The 19,224-nt window shown below is 44.4% G+C and overlaps 1 protein-coding gene and 14 non-coding genes across 15 annotated transcripts in view; all 15 read right to left on the reverse strand.

Annotated features, from left to right (window-relative positions):
- Window positions 1–923: 923 nt before the first annotated feature.
- On the reverse strand, window positions 924–996 carry TRNAV-CAC (transfer RNA valine (anticodon CAC)). Its single transcript has one exon. It is a non-coding gene; the product is annotated as a tRNA-Val (tRNA).
- A 545-nt stretch (window positions 997–1,541) lies between these two features.
- TRNAV-AAC (transfer RNA valine (anticodon AAC)) lies at window positions 1,542–1,614 on the reverse strand. Its single transcript has one exon. It is a non-coding gene; the product is annotated as a tRNA-Val (tRNA).
- A 146-nt stretch (window positions 1,615–1,760) lies between these two features.
- Window positions 1,761–1,833, reverse strand: TRNAV-CAC (transfer RNA valine (anticodon CAC)). The gene has a single exon. It is a non-coding gene; the product is annotated as a tRNA-Val (tRNA).
- A 545-nt stretch (window positions 1,834–2,378) lies between these two features.
- TRNAV-AAC (transfer RNA valine (anticodon AAC)) lies at window positions 2,379–2,451 on the reverse strand. Its single transcript has one exon. It is a non-coding gene; the product is annotated as a tRNA-Val (tRNA).
- Window positions 2,452–2,597: 146 nt separating this feature from the next.
- TRNAV-CAC (transfer RNA valine (anticodon CAC)) lies at window positions 2,598–2,670 on the reverse strand. The gene has a single exon. It is a non-coding gene; the product is annotated as a tRNA-Val (tRNA).
- A 763-nt stretch (window positions 2,671–3,433) lies between these two features.
- On the reverse strand, window positions 3,434–3,506 carry TRNAV-CAC (transfer RNA valine (anticodon CAC)). Its single transcript has one exon. It is a non-coding gene; the product is annotated as a tRNA-Val (tRNA).
- A 545-nt stretch (window positions 3,507–4,051) lies between these two features.
- On the reverse strand, window positions 4,052–4,124 carry TRNAV-AAC (transfer RNA valine (anticodon AAC)). Its single transcript has one exon. It is a non-coding gene; the product is annotated as a tRNA-Val (tRNA).
- A 146-nt stretch (window positions 4,125–4,270) lies between these two features.
- TRNAV-CAC (transfer RNA valine (anticodon CAC)) lies at window positions 4,271–4,343 on the reverse strand. Its single transcript has one exon. It is a non-coding gene; the product is annotated as a tRNA-Val (tRNA).
- Window positions 4,344–5,107: 764 nt separating this feature from the next.
- Window positions 5,108–5,180, reverse strand: TRNAV-CAC (transfer RNA valine (anticodon CAC)). Its single transcript has one exon. It is a non-coding gene; the product is annotated as a tRNA-Val (tRNA).
- A 545-nt stretch (window positions 5,181–5,725) lies between these two features.
- TRNAV-AAC (transfer RNA valine (anticodon AAC)) lies at window positions 5,726–5,798 on the reverse strand. Its single transcript has one exon. It is a non-coding gene; the product is annotated as a tRNA-Val (tRNA).
- A 983-nt stretch (window positions 5,799–6,781) lies between these two features.
- On the reverse strand, window positions 6,782–6,854 carry TRNAV-AAC (transfer RNA valine (anticodon AAC)). The gene has a single exon. It is a non-coding gene; the product is annotated as a tRNA-Val (tRNA).
- Window positions 6,855–7,603: 749 nt separating this feature from the next.
- TRNAV-AAC (transfer RNA valine (anticodon AAC)) lies at window positions 7,604–7,676 on the reverse strand. The gene has a single exon. It is a non-coding gene; the product is annotated as a tRNA-Val (tRNA).
- Window positions 7,677–8,425: 749 nt separating this feature from the next.
- TRNAV-AAC (transfer RNA valine (anticodon AAC)) lies at window positions 8,426–8,498 on the reverse strand. The gene has a single exon. It is a non-coding gene; the product is annotated as a tRNA-Val (tRNA).
- Window positions 8,499–9,247: 749 nt separating this feature from the next.
- On the reverse strand, window positions 9,248–9,320 carry TRNAV-AAC (transfer RNA valine (anticodon AAC)). The gene has a single exon. It is a non-coding gene; the product is annotated as a tRNA-Val (tRNA).
- Window positions 9,321–14,157: 4,837 nt separating this feature from the next.
- The window catches only part of MYO15B (myosin XVB), a 56,314-nt gene continuing 51,247 nt past the window's right edge, over window positions 14,158–19,224 (reverse strand). The window contains exons 58-61 of the mRNA XM_072113559.1: window positions 17,712–17,845; window positions 16,725–16,858; window positions 16,139–16,279; window positions 14,158–15,720 (exon numbers count right to left, since the gene is read on the reverse strand). Of these exons, the coding sequence (XP_071969660.1) occupies window positions 15,658–15,720; window positions 16,139–16,279; window positions 16,725–16,858; window positions 17,712–17,845 (472 nt within the window). The 3' untranslated portion in view covers window positions 14,158–15,657. The remainder of the gene's footprint in view (window positions 15,721–16,138; window positions 16,280–16,724; window positions 16,859–17,711; window positions 17,846–19,224) is intronic.

Raw genomic sequence — 19,224 nt, forward strand, 5'->3', positions numbered from 1 at the left:
CAGTAATAACTGGCAGCTACTTTGGAGGAAAAGACACAATGAAAAAAGATTTCTCTCTCTTGTGTCTTCAAAAGTAGAACATCTCATGTTTCTGCCCGGTTTCGAACCGGGGACCTTTCGCGTGTGAGGCGAACGTGATAACCACTGCACTACAGAAACCCGATGAAAACACCTCAACTGGTCTTTAGACGCAAACAAAACCAAATTTATAAACCAACGCGAGGAATGTTGAGTCATTCAAAAGTCGCAAAACGCGTTTCTGATTGGTTCCAAACGACACTCCCACCTTGTCTCGAACTGGGCACCGTCGACAATTGTGGCAAATGTGATGTCCACTTCACTACAGAAACTCAACGGTTTTCAAACAGGAACTTTCACGCGTTAGGCAAAAGTGAAAACCCCTACTCTTGAAAAACTGTTTAAAAAACTGAAGCCGTCCTTACAGGCAAACAAAACCAATGTAAAGAGAAATGCAAGGGCTTTCTTCTCTCGTCATCTAAAAGTGAATGTCACTCGGGAATATTTTGTTACTGCCCCATAGCAAAAGCAACCCCTGCGTCATTTTCTGTTCTGTTTAAATCAGTGGTTCTTTTGCATATGAAGCAAACTCTTAGTGGCAGGTATGAGTGGCATCTACCGTGGCGGGAAAGACACGACGAAACAAGATTTTTCTTTCCGATTCCTTAAAAAAAGAGACAGTCTCTTGTTTCTGCCCGGTTTCGAACAGGGGACCTTTCGCGTGTTAGGCGAACGTGATAACCACTACACTACAGAAACACGTTGACTGCTCACTTCTAGACCTTTGAGTACAGCAGACTAGATGGAGAACACTGAGCGCAGTAATAACTGGCAGCTACTTTGGAGGAAAAGACACAATGAAAAAAGATTTCTCTCTCTTGTGTCTTCAAAAGTAGAACATCTCATGTTTCTGCCCGGTTTCGAACCGGGGACCTTTCGCGTGTGAGGCGAACGTGATAACCACTACACTACAGAAACCCGATGAAAACACCTCAACTGGTCTTTAGACGCAAACAAAACCAAATTTATAAACCAACGCGAGGAATGTTGAGTCATTCAAAAGTCGCAAAACGCGTTTCTGATTGGTTCCAAACGACACTCCCACCTTGTCTCGAACTGGGCACCGTCGACAATTGTGGCAAATGTGATGTCCACTTCACTACAGAAACTCAACGGTTTTCAAACAGGGACTTTCACGCGTTAGGCAAAAGTGAAAACCCCTACTCTTGAAAAACTGTTTAAAAAACTGAAGCCGTCCTTACAGGCAAACAAAACTAATGTAAAGAGAAATGCAAGGGCTTTCTTCTCTCGTCATCTAAAAGTGAATGTCACTCGGGAATATTTTGTTACTGCCCCATAGCAAAAGCAACCCCTGTGTCATTTTCTGTTCTGTTTAAATCAGTGGTTCTTTTGCATATGAAGCAAACTCTTAGTGGCAGGTATGAGTGGCATCTACCGTGACGGGAAAGACACGACGAAACAAGATTTTTCTTTCCGATTCCTTAAAAAAAGAGACAGTCTCTTGTTTCTGCCCGGTTTCGAACCGGGGACCTTTCGCGTGTTAGGCGAACGTGATAACCACTACACTACAGAAACACGTTGACTGCTCACTTCTAGACCTTTGAGTACAGCAGACTAGATGGAGAACACTGAGCGCAGTAATAACTGGCAGCTACTTTGGAGGAAAAGACACAATGAAAAAAGATTTCTCTCTCTTGTGTCTTCAAAAGTAGAACATCTCATGTTTCTGCCCGGTTTCGAACCGGGGACCTTTCGCGTGTGAGGCGAACGTGATAACCACTACACTACAGAAACCCAATGAAAACACCTCAACTGGTCTTTAGACGCAAACAAAACCAAATTTATAAACCAACGCGAGGAATGTTGAGTCATTCAAAAGTCGCAAAACGCGTTTCTGATTGGTTCCAAACGACACTCCCACCTTGTCTCGAACTGGGCACCGTCGACAATTGTGGCAAATGTGATGTCCACTTCACTACAGAAACTCAACGGTTTTCAAACAGGGATTTTCACGCGTTAGGCAAAAGTGAAAACCCCTACTCTTGAAAAACTGTTTAAAAAACTGAAGCCGTCCTTACAGGCAAACAAAACTAATGTAAAGAGAGATGCAAGGGCTTTCTTCTCTCGTCATCTAAAAGTGAATGTCACTCGGGAATATTTTGTTACTGCCCCATAGCAAAAGCAACCCCTGCGTCATTTTCTGTTCTGTTTAAATCAGTGGTTCTTTTGCATATGAAGCAAACTCTTAGTGGCAGGTATGAGTGGCATCTACCGTGGCGGGAAAGACACGACGAAACAAGATTTTTCTTTCCGATTCCTTAAAAAAAGAGACAGTCTCTTGTTTCTGCCCGGTTTCGAACCGGGGACCTTTCGCGTGTTAGGCGAACGTGATAACCACTACACTACAGAAACACGTTGACTGCTCACTTCTAGACCTTTGAGTACAGCAGACTAGATGGAGAACACTGAGCGCAGTAATAACTGGCAGCTACTTTGGAGGAAAAGACACAATGAAAAAAGATTTCTCTCTCTTGTGTCTTCAAAAGTAGAACATCTCATGTTTCTGCCCGGTTTCGAACCGGGGACCTTTCGCGTGTGAGGCGAACGTGATAACCACTACACTACAGAAACCCGATGAAAATACCTCAACTGGTCTTTAGACGCAAACAAAACCAAATTTATAAACCAACGCGAGGAATGTTGAGTCATTCAAAAGTCGCAAAACGCGTTTCTGATTGGTTCCAAACGACACTCCCACCTTGTCTCGAACTGGGCACCGTCGACAATTGTGGCAAATGTGATGTCCACTTCACTACAGAAACTCAACGGTTTTCAAACAGGGACTTTCACGCGTTAGGCAAAAGTGAAAACCCCTACTCTTGAAAAACTGTTTAAAAAACTGAAGCCGTCCTTACAGGCAAACAAAACTAATGTAAAGAGAGATGCAAGGGCTTTCTTCTCTCGTCATCTAAAAGTGAATGTCACTCGGGAATATTTTGTTACTGCCCCATAGCAAAAGCAACCCCTGCGTCATTTTCTGTTCTGTTTAAATCAGTGGTTCTTTTGCATATGAAGCAAACTCTTAGTGGCAGGTATGAGTGGCATCTACCGTGGCGGGAAAGACACGACGAAACAAGATTTTTTTTCCGATTCCTTAAAAAAAGAGACAGTCTCTTGTTTCTGCCCGGTTTCAAACCGGGGACCTTTCGAGTGTTAAGCGAACGTGATAACCACTACACTACAGAAACACGTTGACTGCTCACTTCTAGACCTTTGAGTACAGCAGACTAGATGGAGAACACTGAGCGCAGTAATAACTGGCAGCTACTTTGGAGGAAAAGACACAATGAAAAAAGATTTCTCTCTCTTGTGTCTTCAAAAGTAGAACATTTCATGTTTCTGCCCGGTTTCGAACCGGGGACCTTTCGCGTGTGAGGCGAACGTGATAACCACTACACTACAGAAACCCGATGAAAACACCTCAACTGGTCTTTAGACGCAAACAAAACCAAATTTATAAACCAACGCGAGGAATGTTGAGTCATTCAAAAGTCGCAAAACGCGTTTCTGATTGGTTCCAAACGACACTCCCACCTTGTCTCGAACTGGGCACCGTCGACAATTGTGGCAAATGTGATGTCCACTTCACTACAGAAACTCAACGGTTTTCAAACAGGGACTTTCACGCGTTAGGCAAAAGTGAAAACCCCTACTCTTGAAAAACTGTTTAAAAAACTGAAGCCGTCCTTACAGGCAAACAAAACTAATGTAAAGAGAAATGCAAGGGCTTTCTTCTCTCGTCATCTAAAAGTGAATGTCACTCGGGAATATTTTGTTACTGCCCCATAGCAAAAGCAACCCCTGCGTCATTTTCTGTTCTGTTTAAATCAGTGGTTCTTTTGCATATGAAGCAAACTCTTAGTGGCAGGTATGAGTGGCATCTACCGTGGCGGGAAAGACACGACGAAACAAGATTTTTCTTTCCGATTCCTTAAAAAAAGAGACAGTCTCTTGTTTCTGCCCGGTTTCGAACCGGGGACCTTTCGCGTGTTAGGCGAACGTGATAACCACTACACTACAGAAACACATTGACTGCTCACTTCTAGACCTTTGAGTACAGCAGACTAGATGGAGAACACTGAGCGCAGTAATAACTGGCAGCTACTTTGGAGGAAAAGACACAATGAAAAAAGATTTCTCTCTCTTGTGTCTTCAAAAGTAGAACATCTCATGTTTCTGCCCGGTTTCGAACCGGGGACCTTTCGCGTGTGAGGCGAACGTGATAACCACTACACTACAGAAACCCGATGAAAACACCTCAACTGGTCTTTAGACGCAAACAAAACCAAATTTGTAAACCAACGCGAGGAATGTTGAGTCATTCAAAAGTCGCAAAACGCGTTTCTGATTGTTTCCAAACGACACTCCCACCTTGTCTCGAACTGGGCACCGTCGACAATTGTGGCAAATGTGATGTCCACTTCACTACAGAAACTCAACGGTTTTCAAACAGGGACTTTCACGCGTTAGGCAAAAGTGAAAACCCCTACTCTTGAAAAACTGTTTAAAAAACTGAAGCCGTCCTTACAGGCAAACAAAACTAATGTAAAGAGAGATGCAAGGGCTTTCTTCTCTCGTCATCTAAAAGTGAATGTCACTCGGGAATATTTTGTTACTGCCCCATAGCAAAAGCAACCCCTGCGTCATTTTCTGTTCTGTTTAAATCAGTGGTTCTTTTGCATATGAAGCAAACTCTTAGTGGCAGGTATGTGTGTCATCTACCGTGGTGGGAAAGACACGACGAAACAAGATTTTTCTTTCCGATTCCTTAAAAAAAGAGACAGTCTCTTGTTTCTGCCCGGTTTCGAACCGGGGACCTTTCGCGCGTTAGGCGAACTTGATAACCACTACACTACAGAAACACGTTGACTGCTCACTTCTAGACCTTTGAGTACAGCAGACTAGATGGAGAACACTGAGCGCAGTAATAACTGGCAGCTACTTTGGAGGAAAAGACACAATGAAAAAAGATTTCTCTCTCTTGTGTCTTCAAAAGTAGAACATCTCATGTTTCTGCCCGGTTTCGAACCGGGGACCTTTCGCGTGTGAGGCGAACGTGATAACCACTACACTACAGAAACCCGATGAAAATACCTCAACTGGTCTTTAGACGCAAACAAAACCAAATTTATAAACCAACGCGAGGAATGTTGAGTCATTCAAAAGTCGCAAAACGCGTTTCTGATTGGTTCCAAACGACACTCCCACCTTGTCTCGAACTGGGCACCGTCGACAATTGTGGCAAATGTGATGTCCACTTCACTACAGAAACTCAACGGTTTTCAAACAGGGACTTTCACGCGTTAGGCAAAAGTGAAAACCCCTACTCTTGAAAAACTGTTTAAAAAACTGAAGCCGTCCTTACAGGCAAACAAAACTAATGTAAAGAGAAATGCAAGGGCTTTCTTCTCTCGTCATCTAAAAGTGAATGTCACTCGGGAATATTTTGTTACTGCCCCATAGCAATAGCAACCCCTGCGTCATTTTCTGTTCTGTTTAAATCAGTGGTTCTTTTGCATATGAAGCAAACTCTTAGTGGCAGGTATGAGTGGCATCTACCGTGGCGGGAAAGACACGACGAAACAAGATTTTTCTTTCCGATTCCTTAAAAAAAGAGACAGTCTCTTGTTTCTGCCCGGTTTCGAACCAGGGACCTTTCGCGTGTTAGGCGAACGTGATAACCACTACACTACAGAAACACGTTGACTGCTCACTTCTAGACCTTTGAGTACAGCAGACTAGATGGAGAACACTGAGCGCAATAATAACTGGCAGCTACTTTGGAGGAAAAGACACAATGAAAAAAGATTTCTCTCTCTTGTGTCTTCAAAAGTAGAACATCTCATGTTTCTGCCCGGTTTCGAACCGGGGACCTTTCGCGTGTGAGGCGAACGTGTTAACCACTACACTACAGAAACACGTTGACTGCTCACTTCTAGACCTTTGAGTACAGCAGACTAGATGGAGAACACTGAGCGCAGTAATAACTGGCAGCTACTTTGGAGGAAAAGACACAATGAAAAAAGATTTCTCTCTCTTGTGTCTTCAAAAGTAGAACATCTCATGTTTCTGCCCGGTTTCGAACCGGGGACCTTTCGCGTGTGAGGCGAACGTGATAACCACTGCACTACAGAAACCCGATGAAAACACCTCAACTGGTCTTTAGACGCAAACAAAACCAAATTTATAAACCAACGCGAGGAATGTTGAGTCATTCAAAAGTCGCAAAACGCGTTTCTGATTGGTTCCAAACGACACTCCCACCTTGTCTCGAACTGGGCACCGTCGACAATTGTGGCAAATGTGATGTCCACTTCACTACAGAAACTCAACGGTTTTCAAACAGGGACTTTCACGCGTTAGGCAAAAGTGAAAACCCCTACTCTTGAAAAACTGTTTAAAAAACTGAAGCCGTCCTTACAGGCAAACAAAACTAATGTAAAGAGAAATGCAAGGGCTTTCTTCTCTCGTCATCTAAAAGTGAATGTCACTCGGGAATATTTTGTTACTGCCCCATAGCAAAAGCAACCCCTGCGTCATTTTCTGTTCTGTTTAAATCAGTGGTTCTTTTGCATATGAAGCAAACTCTTAGTGGCAGGTATGAGTGGCATCTACCGTGGCGGGAAAGACACGACGAAACAAGATTTTTCTTTCCGATTCCTTAAAAAAAGAGACAGTCTCTTGTTTCTGCCCGGTTTCGAACCAGGGACCTTTCGCGTGTTAGGCGAACGTGATAACCACTACACTACAGAAACACGTTGACTGCTCACTTCTAGACCTTTGAGTACAGCAGACTAGATGGAGAACACTGAGCGCAGTAATAACTGGCAGCTACTTTGGAGGAAAAGACACAATGAAAAAAGATTTCTCTCTCTTGTGTCTTCAAAAGTAGAACATCTCATGTTTCTGCCCGGTTTCGAACCGGGGACCTTTCGCGTGTGAAAGGTCACTACAGAAACCCGATGAAAACACCTCAACTGGTCTTTAGACGCAAACAAAACCAAATTTATAAACCAACGCGAGGAATGTTGAGTCATTCAAAAGTCGCAAAACGCGTTTCTGATTGGTTCCAAACGACACTCCCACCTTGTCTCGAACTGGGCACCGTCGACAATTGTGGCAAATGTGATGTCCACTTCACTACAGAAACTCAACGGTTTTCAAACAGGGACTTTCACGCGTTAGGCAAAAGTGAAAACCCCTACTCTTGAAAAACTGTTTAAAAAACTGAAGCCGTCCTTACAGGCAAACAAAACTAATGTAAAGAGAAATGCAAGGGCTTTCTTCTCTCGTCATCTAAAAGTGAATGTCACTCGGGAATATTTTGTTACTGCCCCATAGCAAAAGCAACCCCTGCGTCATTTTCTGTTCTGTTTAAATCAGTGGTTCTTTTGCATATGAAGCAAACTCTTAGTGGCAGGTATGAGTGGCATCTACCGTGGCGGGAAAGACACGACGAAACAAGATTTTTCTTTCCGATTCCTTAAAAAAAGAGACAGTCTCTTGTTTCTGCCCGGTTTCGAACCAGGGACCTTTCGCGTGTTAGGCGAACGTGATAACCACTACACTACAGAAACACGTTGACTGCTCACTTCTAGACCTTTGAGTACAGCAGACTAGATGGAGAACACTGAGCGCAGTAATAACTGGCAGCTACTTTGGAGGAAAAGACACAATGAAAAAAGATTTCTCTCTCTTGTGTCTTCAAAAGTAGAACATCTCATGTTTCTGCCCGGTTTCGAACCGGGGACCTTTCGCGTGTGAAAGGTCACTACAGAAACCCGATGAAAACACCTCAACTGGTCTTTAGACGCAAACAAAACCAAATTTATAAACCAACGCGAGGAATGTTGAGTCATTCAAAAGTCGCAAAACGCGTTTCTGATTGGTTCCAAACGACACTCCCACCTTGTCTCGAACTGGGCACCGTCGACAATTGTGGCAAATGTGATGTCCACTTCACTACAGAAACTCAACGGTTTTCAAACAGGGACTTTCACGCGTTAGGCAAAAGTGAAAACCCCTACTCTTGAAAAACTGTTTAAAAAACTGAAGCCGTCCTTACAGGCAAACAAAACTAATGTAAAGAGAAATGCAAGGGCTTTCTTCTCTCGTCATCTAAAAGTGAATGTCACTCGGGAATATTTTGTTACTGCCCCATAGCAAAAGCAACCCCTGCGTCATTTTCTGTTCTGTTTAAATCAGTGGTTCTTTTGCATATGAAGCAAACTCTTAGTGGCAGGTATGAGTGGCATCTACCGTGGCGGGAAAGACACGACGAAACAAGATTTTTCTTTCCGATTCCTTAAAAAAAGAGACAGTCTCTTGTTTCTGCCCGGTTTCGAACCAGGGACCTTTCGCGTGTTAGGCGAACGTGATAACCACTACACTACAGAAACACGTTGACTGCTCACTTCTAGACCTTTGAGTACAGCAGACTAGATGGAGAACACTGAGCGCAGTAATAACTGGCAGCTACTTTGGAGGAAAAGACACAATGAAAAAAGATTTCTCTCTCTTGTGTCTTCAAAAGTAGAACATCTCATGTTTCTGCCCGGTTTCGAACCGGGGACCTTTCGCGTGTGAAAGGTCACTACAGAAACCCGATGAAAACACCTCAACTGGTCTTTAGACGCAAACAAAACCAAATTTATAAACCAACGCGAGGAATGTTGAGTCATTCAAAAGTCGCAAAACGCGTTTCTGATTGGTTCCAAACGACACTCCCACCTTGTCTCGAACTGGGCACCGTCGACAATTGTGGCAAATGTGATGTCCACTTCACTACAGAAACTCAACGGTTTTCAAACAGGGACTTTCACGCGTTAGGCAAAAGTGAAAACCCCTACTCTTGAAAAACTGTTTAAAAAACTGAAGCCGTCCTTACAGGCAAACAAAACTAATGTAAAGAGAAATGCAAGGGCTTTCTTCTCTCGTCATCTAAAAGTGAATGTCACTCGGGAATATTTTGTTACTGCCCCATAGCAAAAGCAACCCCTGCGTCATTTTCTGTTCTGTTTAAATCAGTGGTTCTTTTGCATATGAAGCAAACTCTTAGTGGCAGGTATGAGTGGCATCTACCGTGGCGGGAAAGACACGACGAAACAAGATTTTTCTTTCCGATTCCTTAAAAAAAGAGACAGTCTCTTGTTTCTGCCCGGTTTCGAACCAGGGACCTTTCGCGTGTTAAGCGAACGTGATAACCACTACACTACAGAAACACGTTGACTGCTCACTTCTAGACCTTTGAGTACAGAAGACTAGATGGAGAACACTGAGCGCAGTAATAACTGGCAGCTACTTTGGAGGAAAAGACACAATGAAAAAAGATTTCTCTCTCTTGTGTCTTCAAAAGTAGAACATCTCATGTTTCTGCCCGGTTTCGAAGCGGGGACCTTTCGCGTGTGAGGCGAACGTGATAACCACTACACTACAGAACCCCAATGATAAAACCTCAACTGGTCTTTAGACGCAAACAAAACCAAATTTAAAAACCAACGCGAGGAATTTTGAGTCATTCAAAAGTCGCAAAACGCGTTTCTGATTGGTTCCAAACGACACTCCCACCTTGTCTCGAACTGGGCACCGTCGACAATTGTGGCAAATGTGATGTCCACTTCCCTAAAGAAACTCAACGGTTTTGAAACAGGGACTTTCACGCGTTAGGCAAAAGTGAAAACCCCTACTCTTGAAAAACTGTTTAAAAAACTGAAGCCGTCCTTACAGGCAAACAAAACTAATGTAAAGAGAAATGCAAGGGCTTTCTTCTCTCGTCATCTAAAAGTGAATTTCACTCGGGAATATTTTGTTACTGCACCATAGCAAAAGCAACCCCTGCTTTTTTTAATAAGACCTTTTTTCTTTTGTTGTTTTTTAGTCGTTTTAGCAATTGGACGGTTTTCTCTTCCTGCTGGTCCCTCTATCACCATGCATGTCTGCTTTTTTTACGTCATTAGTTTCTTTCCCTCGTGTAACTTTAAAGTTGAAGGACAGGGATTCACCAGAGCTGAGTAGCTTCTTGTTTTATGTAGTGTATGGATATGTAATACCTACAGTATATTAGTGTTTGTATATGTAGCGAATCATGCTCTCTGTATTTTGCATTGTTCCGCAACTACTGCAAAACGACAATCCCAGCATTCCTGAACTGCTGTGGATTGCCACATACTGTCTACGTATAAGATATATCAGTATTCCCGGAGTAGGTCTAAGGCCTCATGCAGACAACCGTTTATATGGTGGATTTGAATCTCTCAATTCCACTTGAAGGAAATCGACCATGAATATTCATCCTGATAAACCAGGGACATTACTCATAGATCCAGGCACTGTGACTGTGGGAATCTTCTTATATTTGTTATTCATGGACTCCTTCCTTCTAAAATTAACTTTTTGAAGTATGCTAATGAGGCAGACAGGCTTTGGCAGGGGGTTGTTTCCAGAGGTCCATCATGCTGCCGATTTACAGGCCGTCTCACCATCAACTCCCGCAGCACATCCTCCTTCCGCTGCCTGCTGTAATCACGCTCCACAGTGGGAGGGGAGAGCGCTGCACAATGCAATAGCCTGTGATTCTGCAGCATAATATGGCTCATTAGCATAATTTTAAAAGTTGGTTTAAAATGAGAAAGGCCATAGATATGAAATATTAGGAAGATTACTACAATTACTACAGTCATGGTGTCTAGATCTCTGTGTATGTGTCCCCGATGCTTGATCTTGATGGTAAATTTCCTTTAAACATTTTCCAACACTTTTGAATAACTAAATGAAACATTTTAACATACCTTATCTGAGCAAAGTGCTTCCTTGTATTGATTGTATTGATCAGCAATGGCAAACCTTTTAGAGATAGAGTGCCAATGCCAAATGCACTTATTTATCGCACAGTGGCAACATGGTGGCAATTTAAGCATTAAATTATTGCTCTGTCGTAGCTTTCAATCCTATCAGCATCCTGAGGACACTGATATAGTAGAAAGAAGGAGGTTCAGGGTCCCAAAAAAATGAACAATTTTTGGGCCTGGAGCAGGAGCTAAAATGATAATCCAGGTTCCAACTCCTTCTATAGTCCCAGGCAGAGCTGTTGCTTTAACATGGCACTGAGGGCAGTAAGTCCTGGGCTGTCTGGATATACCTTGAGTCCTCCCTGGTGATGGTCTGAGGGCAGTAAGTCCTGGGCTGTCTGGATATACCTTGAGTCCTCCCTGGTGATGGTCTGAGGGCAGTAAGTCCTGGGCTGTCTGGATATACCTTGAGTCCTCCCTGGTGATGATCTGAGGGCAGTAAGTACTGGGCTATCTGGATATATCTTGAGTCCTCCCTGGTGATGGTCTGAGGGCAGTAAGTCCTGGGCTGTCTGGATATATCTTGAGTCCTCCCTGGTGATGGTCTGAGGGCAGTAAGTCCTGGGCTGTCTGGATATACCTTAAGTCCTCCCTGGAGATGATCTGAGGGCAGTAAGTACTGGGCTGGCTGGATATACCTTGAGTCCTCCCTGGAGATGATCTGAGGGCAGTAAGTACTGGGCTGGCTGGATATACCTTGAGTCCTCCCTGGTGATGGTCTGAGGGCAGTAAGTCCTGGGCTGTCTGGATATACCTTAAGTCCTCCCTGGAGATGATCTGAGGGCAGTAAGTACTGGGCTGGCTGGATATACCTTGAGTCCTCCCTGGTGATGGTCTGAGGGCAGTAAGTCCTGGGCTGTCTGGATATATCTTGACTCCTCCCTGGAGATGGTCTGAGGGCAGTAAGTCCTGGGCTGTCTGGATATATCTTGAGTCCTCCCTAGTGATGGTCTGAGGGCAGTAAGTCCTGGGCTGTCTGGATATACCTTAAGTCCTCCCTGGTGATGATCTGAGGGCAGTAAGTCCTGGGCTGTCTGGATATATCTTGAGTCCTCCCTGGAGATGATCTGAGGGCAGTAAGTACTGGGCTGTCTGGATATACCTTGAGTCCTCCCTGGTGATGGTCTGAGGGCAGTAAGTCCTGGGCTGTCTGGATATACCTTAAGTCCTCCCTGGTGATGATCTGAGGGCAGTAAGTCCTGGGCTGTCTGGATATATCTTGAGTCCTCCCTGAAGATGATCTGAGGGCAGTAAGTACTGGGCTGTCTGGATATACCTTGAGTCCTCCCTGGTGATGGTCTGAGGGCAGTAAGTCCTGGGCTGTCTGGATATACCTTGAGTCCTCCCTGGTGATGGTCTGAAGGAAGTAAGTCCTGGGCTGTCTGGATATACCTTGAGTCCTCCCTGGTGATGGTCTGAGGGCAGTAAGTCCTGGGCTGTCTGGATATATCTTGAGTCCTCCCTGGTGATGGTCTGAGGGCAGTAAGTCCTGGGCTGTCTGGATATATCTTGAGTCCTCCCTGGAGATGGTCTGAGGGCAGTAAGTCCTGGGCTGTCTGGATATATCTTGAGTCCTCCCTGGAGATGATCTGAGGGCAGTAAGTACTGGGCTGTCTGGATATACCTTGAGTCCTCCCTGGTGATGGTCTGAGGGCAGTAAGTCCGGGGCTGTCTGGATATACCTTGAGTCCTCCCTGGTGATGGTCTGAGGGCAGTAAGTCCTGGGCTGTCTGGATATATCTTGAGTCCTCCCTGGTGATGGTCTGAGGGCAGTAAGTCCTGGGCTGTCTGGATATACCTTGAGTCCTCCCTGGTGATGGTCTGAGGGCAGTAAGTACTGGGCTGTCTGGATATATCTTGAGTCCTCCCTGGAGATGGTCTGAGGGCAGTAAGTACTGGGCTGTCTGGATATATCTTGAGTCCTCCCTGGAGTGGTCTGAGGGCAGTAAGTCCTGGGCTGTCTGGATATATCTTGAGTCCTCCCTGGAGATGGTCTGAGGGCAGTAAGTCCTGGGCTGTCTGGATATATCTTGAGTCCTCCCTGGAGATGATCTGAGGGCAGTAAGTACTGGGCTGTCTGGATATACCTTGAGTCCTCCCTGGTGATGGTCTGAGGGCAGTAAGTCCTGGGCTGTCTGGATATACCTTGAGTCCTCCCTGGTGATGGTCTGAGGGCAGTAAGTCCTGGGCTGTCTGGATATATCTTGAGTCCTCCCTGGTGATGGTCTGAGGGCAGTAAGTCCTGGGCTGTCTGGATATATCTTGAGTCCTCCCTGGTGATGGTCTGAGGGCAGTAAGTCCTGGGCTGTCTGGCTATACCTTGAGTCCTCCCTGGTGATGGTCTGAGGACAGTAAGTCCTGGGCTGTCTGGATATACCTTGAGTCCTCCCTGATGATGGTCTGAGAGCAGTAAGTCCTGGGCTGTCTGGATATACCTTGAGTCCTCCCTGGTGATGGTCTGAGGGCAGTAAGTACTGGGCTGTCTGGATATACCTTGAGTCCTCCCTGGTGATGGTCTGAGGGCAGTAAGTCCTGGGCTGTCTGGATGTACCTTGAGTCCTCCCTGGTGATGGTCTGAGGGCAGTAAGTACTGGGCTGTCTGGATATACCTTGAGTCCTCCCTAGTGATGATCTGGGTGCCCACGGAGAGGGCTCTAAATGCCACCTCTGGCACCAGTGTCATAGGTTCCCCACCACTGGTATAGATGTTCAATGTAGAGAGTAGCAGTGAGTCACAGCAGCTAGGCATCTACCCGGAGAGAAAACTGCAAACTATATACACAAGATACATGAAGATACAGGGGCAGATTTACTTACCCGGTCCATTCGCGATCCAGCGGCACGTTCTCTGCGGTGGATTCGGGTCCGTCTGGTTTTCGTTTGGCCACGCCCCCTGATTTCCGTCGCATGCATGCCGGCGCCAATGCGCCACAATCCGATCGCGTGCGCTAAAAACCCAGAACAATACAGGGAAAATCAGCGCAAAACGGATAAATTTGCGTAACCCACCGGTAAAGCGTGATTCAGGCCCTTAGCAAATGACCCCCACAGTGTTTCTCCATCATATACAAAACACTCCTTATAATGGGCGTACAGTCAGGGTGCAGAGTAATCCACCAAAGACATCCAACATATACACACACTCATATACTAACACTGAACTATTGTTTTTTCTATTGTTCAAAGCGGAGGTAAACTTTAAGGATTCATACCAATGTGCAAAGGCTTTATGGTGTTACACAATACAGGAATATATAATTCACATATATTTCACATGTTCTTTGAAAATGTTATCAGTAAAACACATTCATTGATATTAGCATCAGTCTATAATATGTTATGGTACAGAGGTAACTGAGGCAGCTTCACCATAGGCACCACTCAACAGATCTCTACTATAACAATATAATTCGGCTTCATTAAAGGGGTTTTCCCACGAAAGACAATTCTCAAATCTCAATCCGCTAGTGATGTTAACACAATGAAGATCATTTTAACCCTTTACTTTACAATTTCACTCAGTTTTATTGCTGTTTTAACTCCTATCACTCCCTCGGCTGCTCAGTGCAAAATCCCAGGGTGTTGGCGAGGACTCTCTAGGCAGACACTTTATGGTCCATCTAGTTCTGTGGGTTGACAATGTGGTTACATTATCAGGGTACAGGTGTATATGCACTTTCATCTGGCTTCTCACATTGTACTAGTATCTAACACATAGAGAGAGAAGTGAGACAGATCAGAGATGCAGGTGATTCATTAGAGTCAGCTCTGCTACATCTCTGTTCTCAGTCTCACAGATATGTGCCTACATCCCCCTTCCCCCAGATCACTTTTCTCCTTGTAGCTTGTAGTTCGAAGCTTGTCTCTCCTCACAATCTCCTGCGAGGAAGTGAATCAGTGTCTGTGTCTCTGAGCTCCATGCAGTGGGAGTGGCTATAGGCACAAGACAAAGAAATATCAACAGCACAATCTCATCCAAGATGGCGGCCACCCGACCCTAAGTCTGAAGTTACAGGGTGAGATCTAGAGGCAACTGAAATTGTGTACAGCAGGACTGACAGAGACAGGTTGGCTTATATCTATGAAATGCTGCATTTTTGTTAATAACAGTGAATTAGAGAATGTGTTATTTTGATGTGCTGAGTAAATATAAGAAACTTGTCTACGTTAGAATACCCCTTTAAGTATAGGTACTTTGTTAAAAGAACACTTAACCAGAAAATTAACAAAATCGTTTCAATAATATCCCAACACTTTGGTCATATATTGTCTTTCTGTTGCAGGATGTCAGTCATTCATCCTTATTACCTTACTATTCTATGACAGGCTGCAAGACAACTGTCTGCAGCAGGAGACTCCCCCTCTGTCCTGGCTGCTGTAGGATAAACGTTTGATAGTTTGGGGGAGGGGGGATTACTTTATTGGTTACATTTTGAGTCCATTTGTAGATTCAATGTGCCCCCTACAGTCTGATGCTGGCAGGTCCCTGAAAGTTACAGATCTGATGAGTACATTGTGATTTTCAGAACAGAATATGAAGATTGGCGCAGCCGATCCTAGCCCAATGATCCACTTTACGGACAGCGAGGGCATTCCCAGTTCTGCACAAACGGATGTATGGAGACTCTTTACAGGCAGTGATTGATATCAGATCAGGAAAATAATCAGCCATAAAAGAACTTTTCTCTTTCTACAGTGAAAGGTTTAGGCCTCAGGGAGCAGCCGTGTTCTGGTTCTCTATGATGAGGGCCAGTATGTGGTAGAGCTGCTTAGCCTAAGGGAGAGAAAAAAGTTAAAGGTTAGAAAAGTAGATGGCGGACAATGAATCCTGGTTAGAAGTGGCAGTATATCCCAGACTGCCTGCCCTTGGGACTACAGCCCTATATTGTTGTGCCAGGAGGAGACAAAGACTCCATATATGACCATGATGCATTTTGGGGTACTGTTCAGGACTACAGAAACTTCAGATGTAGCAGCTCCAATACGGAGTATACAATCTAGCTGTATTGCAACCATCATAACCAATGCTCACACATACAACATTTCCAACATCAAATCCATGGCAAAATCTGCATGTTGGCATTGAAAGGGTAAAATTCACTGATTCAAATGACGAATTGACATGTTGTGGATTTAAAGGGGTTTGTCTGCATGAACATATGTTATATAGTAAGCACTGTCCATGTACTCACCTCCTGAAGTTCCATCCACAATGTGTGAGGGTCGGCAGCTGTGCCGTAGTGCAGCTCCACTCCCGGGTATGTGTCGGCATCCAGCGGGCGCATGGTGCGCATACTCTGCACATCTTGAAGGTTAACACTCAAGGAAGGTTGCTGCATATACAAGGTGTAGATTAAATATTCTAGTCTACAATATACATAAATAAAGAATAGGGAGAACCTGTACAGTAGGTAAGCAACTAGTGAAAGCAGCATACAGCCACCACTAGATGGAGCTCAGGAGCTTTTTGTATACATAATTGAGTTTAAATGTTTTTTTTTATATACATCTTTACCTATTCACAGACTTCCAGTGATTAAAATAACACTTAGGGACCATAAGAGCTCCAATGTACTACATATGAATCAATTTCAGCAGTACTGTGATAGAGGGAGATGTAAATGGCTTGCTGGTCATGCGTGCACATGAGCACCGCCCTCAAAGGAAACCTCTGTGGCACTTTCAGATGAGAAAGTAGTAACCTCATGACATATTCTAGAATTCTACATCATTAACCCCTTCCAGAAAATGTATTGTAGAGACCTGGTGTGTACATACCTGGCTGTTGTTTTGTAGTAGGAGGAGTTGCTGATGGTTGACTGCCACAAAGCAAGGCGTGACGATGCCAGGCTCACTGATCCTTGTTACCGGGAATACATTGTATTCAAAGAGCGGCAGGGCAGAGACCGTTTCTAGGTGAGAATACATCAGTAGTTAGTGTCCATATTTACATGCTACAATTTCCTTTCATCTATGCATTAGGATCTAGTATTATATGAAACATCTGGACCACTATCATACTGAATGGGGCACATTTAGTAAGGGTCCGAATGCCGCAGTTTTTTTTCCTTTTTGCCCTGAATTGCCCTGCGTTTTTGGCACACACGATTGGATTGTGTTGCATCGGCGCCGGCTTGCATGCGACACAAATGGGGGGGCGTGGACGTTGGACAACCTCACTGTTTCAGACAAACCGCGGAATTTAAAAAGTAAATTGTGTCGCAAGATTAGCACTCACATGCACCAAGAAGAAGAAGGTGAACGTCGGCGGACCTCAGCGGGGGAATCGACACATGCAGGAAGTTGGACTCGCGGTCTTAGTGAATCGCGGCAGCTCCGAATCCTCGTCAGACAACGCACGGCGGGAATCGCAACGGGACGGGTAAGTAAATGTGCCCCTGTGTGTCTCCAGGCACAATGTACTAGCTCATACTTTAAGCAGTTGTCTGGAGGTTAACAAACATGGCTGCTTTTTTCCAAAAATAGCTCAATACTTCTCAACCACTTCTATACAGCTGAGCAAAAACCATGGTCAGGTGCGGTGCTATTTGTGGAATAAAAAAGCAGGTCTTGCAATCTCCTTTAAGGGTATGTCCAAATTCATATGCTGCAGGATTTTTGCCATAGCAGGTGGAAAATCAATGCATTATCCATGGATAAACAAAGGGGGTTCTCCATGTGTCATGGGAGAAGAGGTCAAACTGGACCTAGCCAGGATAGGAAAGAAAGAATCCAACCGCTGACCAAAGTGCGTGGAGTCCTTACCTAGAAACTGCAGCTTGGCCTGTTGGATATTCACATTCTCCAAGGCTCGCATCTCCCGTAGGAGGACCTGCTGTACGGCCTGGAGGTTCAGACGATTGTGCACAGAAGAAGGAATATATCCCAACAACTCTTGTCTATAGAACACAAAAAATATGACTAAAAGTCGTGTATGGTGGACTGGTATATGATATTTTTACATTTTGCTTCAATACTACTACATATGTCTAGAAGGGTGCTGTTCATCTATATGGAGACCACATGGTGTGGGGTGTCTCATAAGCCAGGACATTCTTATGGAAATTAGTTGGATGTAGCTAATATAAAAGTTGATGTCCAACCCTTTTATAAGCCTTACAGTTTGTCTTCCATGAGGCAACAAAAAGCAACAAAAATCTGCAAAGGCACAGTATTTCCCAAAAAGTAGAAAATATCTTTTGTGATCTGTCCAGCTGGACAGGTCATCACGAAATTCAGCTCAGTTTAGGTCCCTGGTCGGCTGGAGAGGGTCGGGCCAGTTCTCCCATGCAAATCTCTATCAGCTCCATAGAAATAAATGGAGCAGAACAGACATGAGCGGCCATCTGCTCCGTTCATCTCGGGGAGCGAATAGGGATCACCGCTCAGCAGGGATCACCGATCAGCAAGTTAGGCCCTATCCTATGGATAGGGCCTAAATCATTTTGTGGGAAAGCCCCCTTTAAAGGGGTGTTCCCATTTCAGCAAGTAATTGATATTGTTTGAATGAATAAAAGTTATACAAATTTCCAATATATTTTCCGTATCAATTTCTCATGCTTTTCTAGACCTCTGCTTGCTGTCCTGTTATAGAAAGATTCTATGTATATTTCCAGAGGACAGAAATCTGACCATGGTCACACAGGTGCACGGCTTGTTATATCACACAGCTCTGATTACTCTCTATGATAATAATGAGCCGTGCACCTGTGTGACCACGCTCAGAATTCTGTCTACTGGAAGTAAACATAGACGCTTTCTATAGAAGGACAGCAAGCAGAGATCTAGAAAACTGTGAGGAATTGATACAGGGAAATTGTATCATTCTTCGTCATTCAAACAATAGCATTAATTTGCCTAAGTGAGAACACCCCTTTAAGGCTGGAGTCTTGCTTGGTTTGACACCTAATGTTTGCTATAGATATCCCGCCGTAATACTTTGTTGCCATCTACTGACTAAAAGAGAGTATTTTTACCAGTATATTTTGCTGTGCTGTTATTAAGGGTTATATGACTTTGTTTATTTTAGGTCTGCAGTAACTTTTCTGCAGTATCGCAGTCTGTGATTGGTTGGCAGCTCAGCATGTTTTGGAATAAGCTCTGCAAGATTCTATAATAAGGAGCTCATTCCAAGGCTCTGGGTCACAGTGTTTTGCTTTTTGCTAAATGTCATGGTCATTGTCATTGACTGCCAGCCTTTTGACCACAGGTTTAAGGTAGAGGTACTCCCAAATTCCTGATCCATAACGGAAGTATCGCCACAGCCAACCAGTCCAAT

The sequence above is a fragment of the Engystomops pustulosus genome, chromosome 6 (assembly GCF_040894005.1).
Source record: "Engystomops pustulosus chromosome 6, aEngPut4.maternal, whole genome shotgun sequence".
NCBI classification, from domain to species: Eukaryota; Metazoa; Chordata; class Amphibia; order Anura; family Leptodactylidae; genus Engystomops; species Engystomops pustulosus.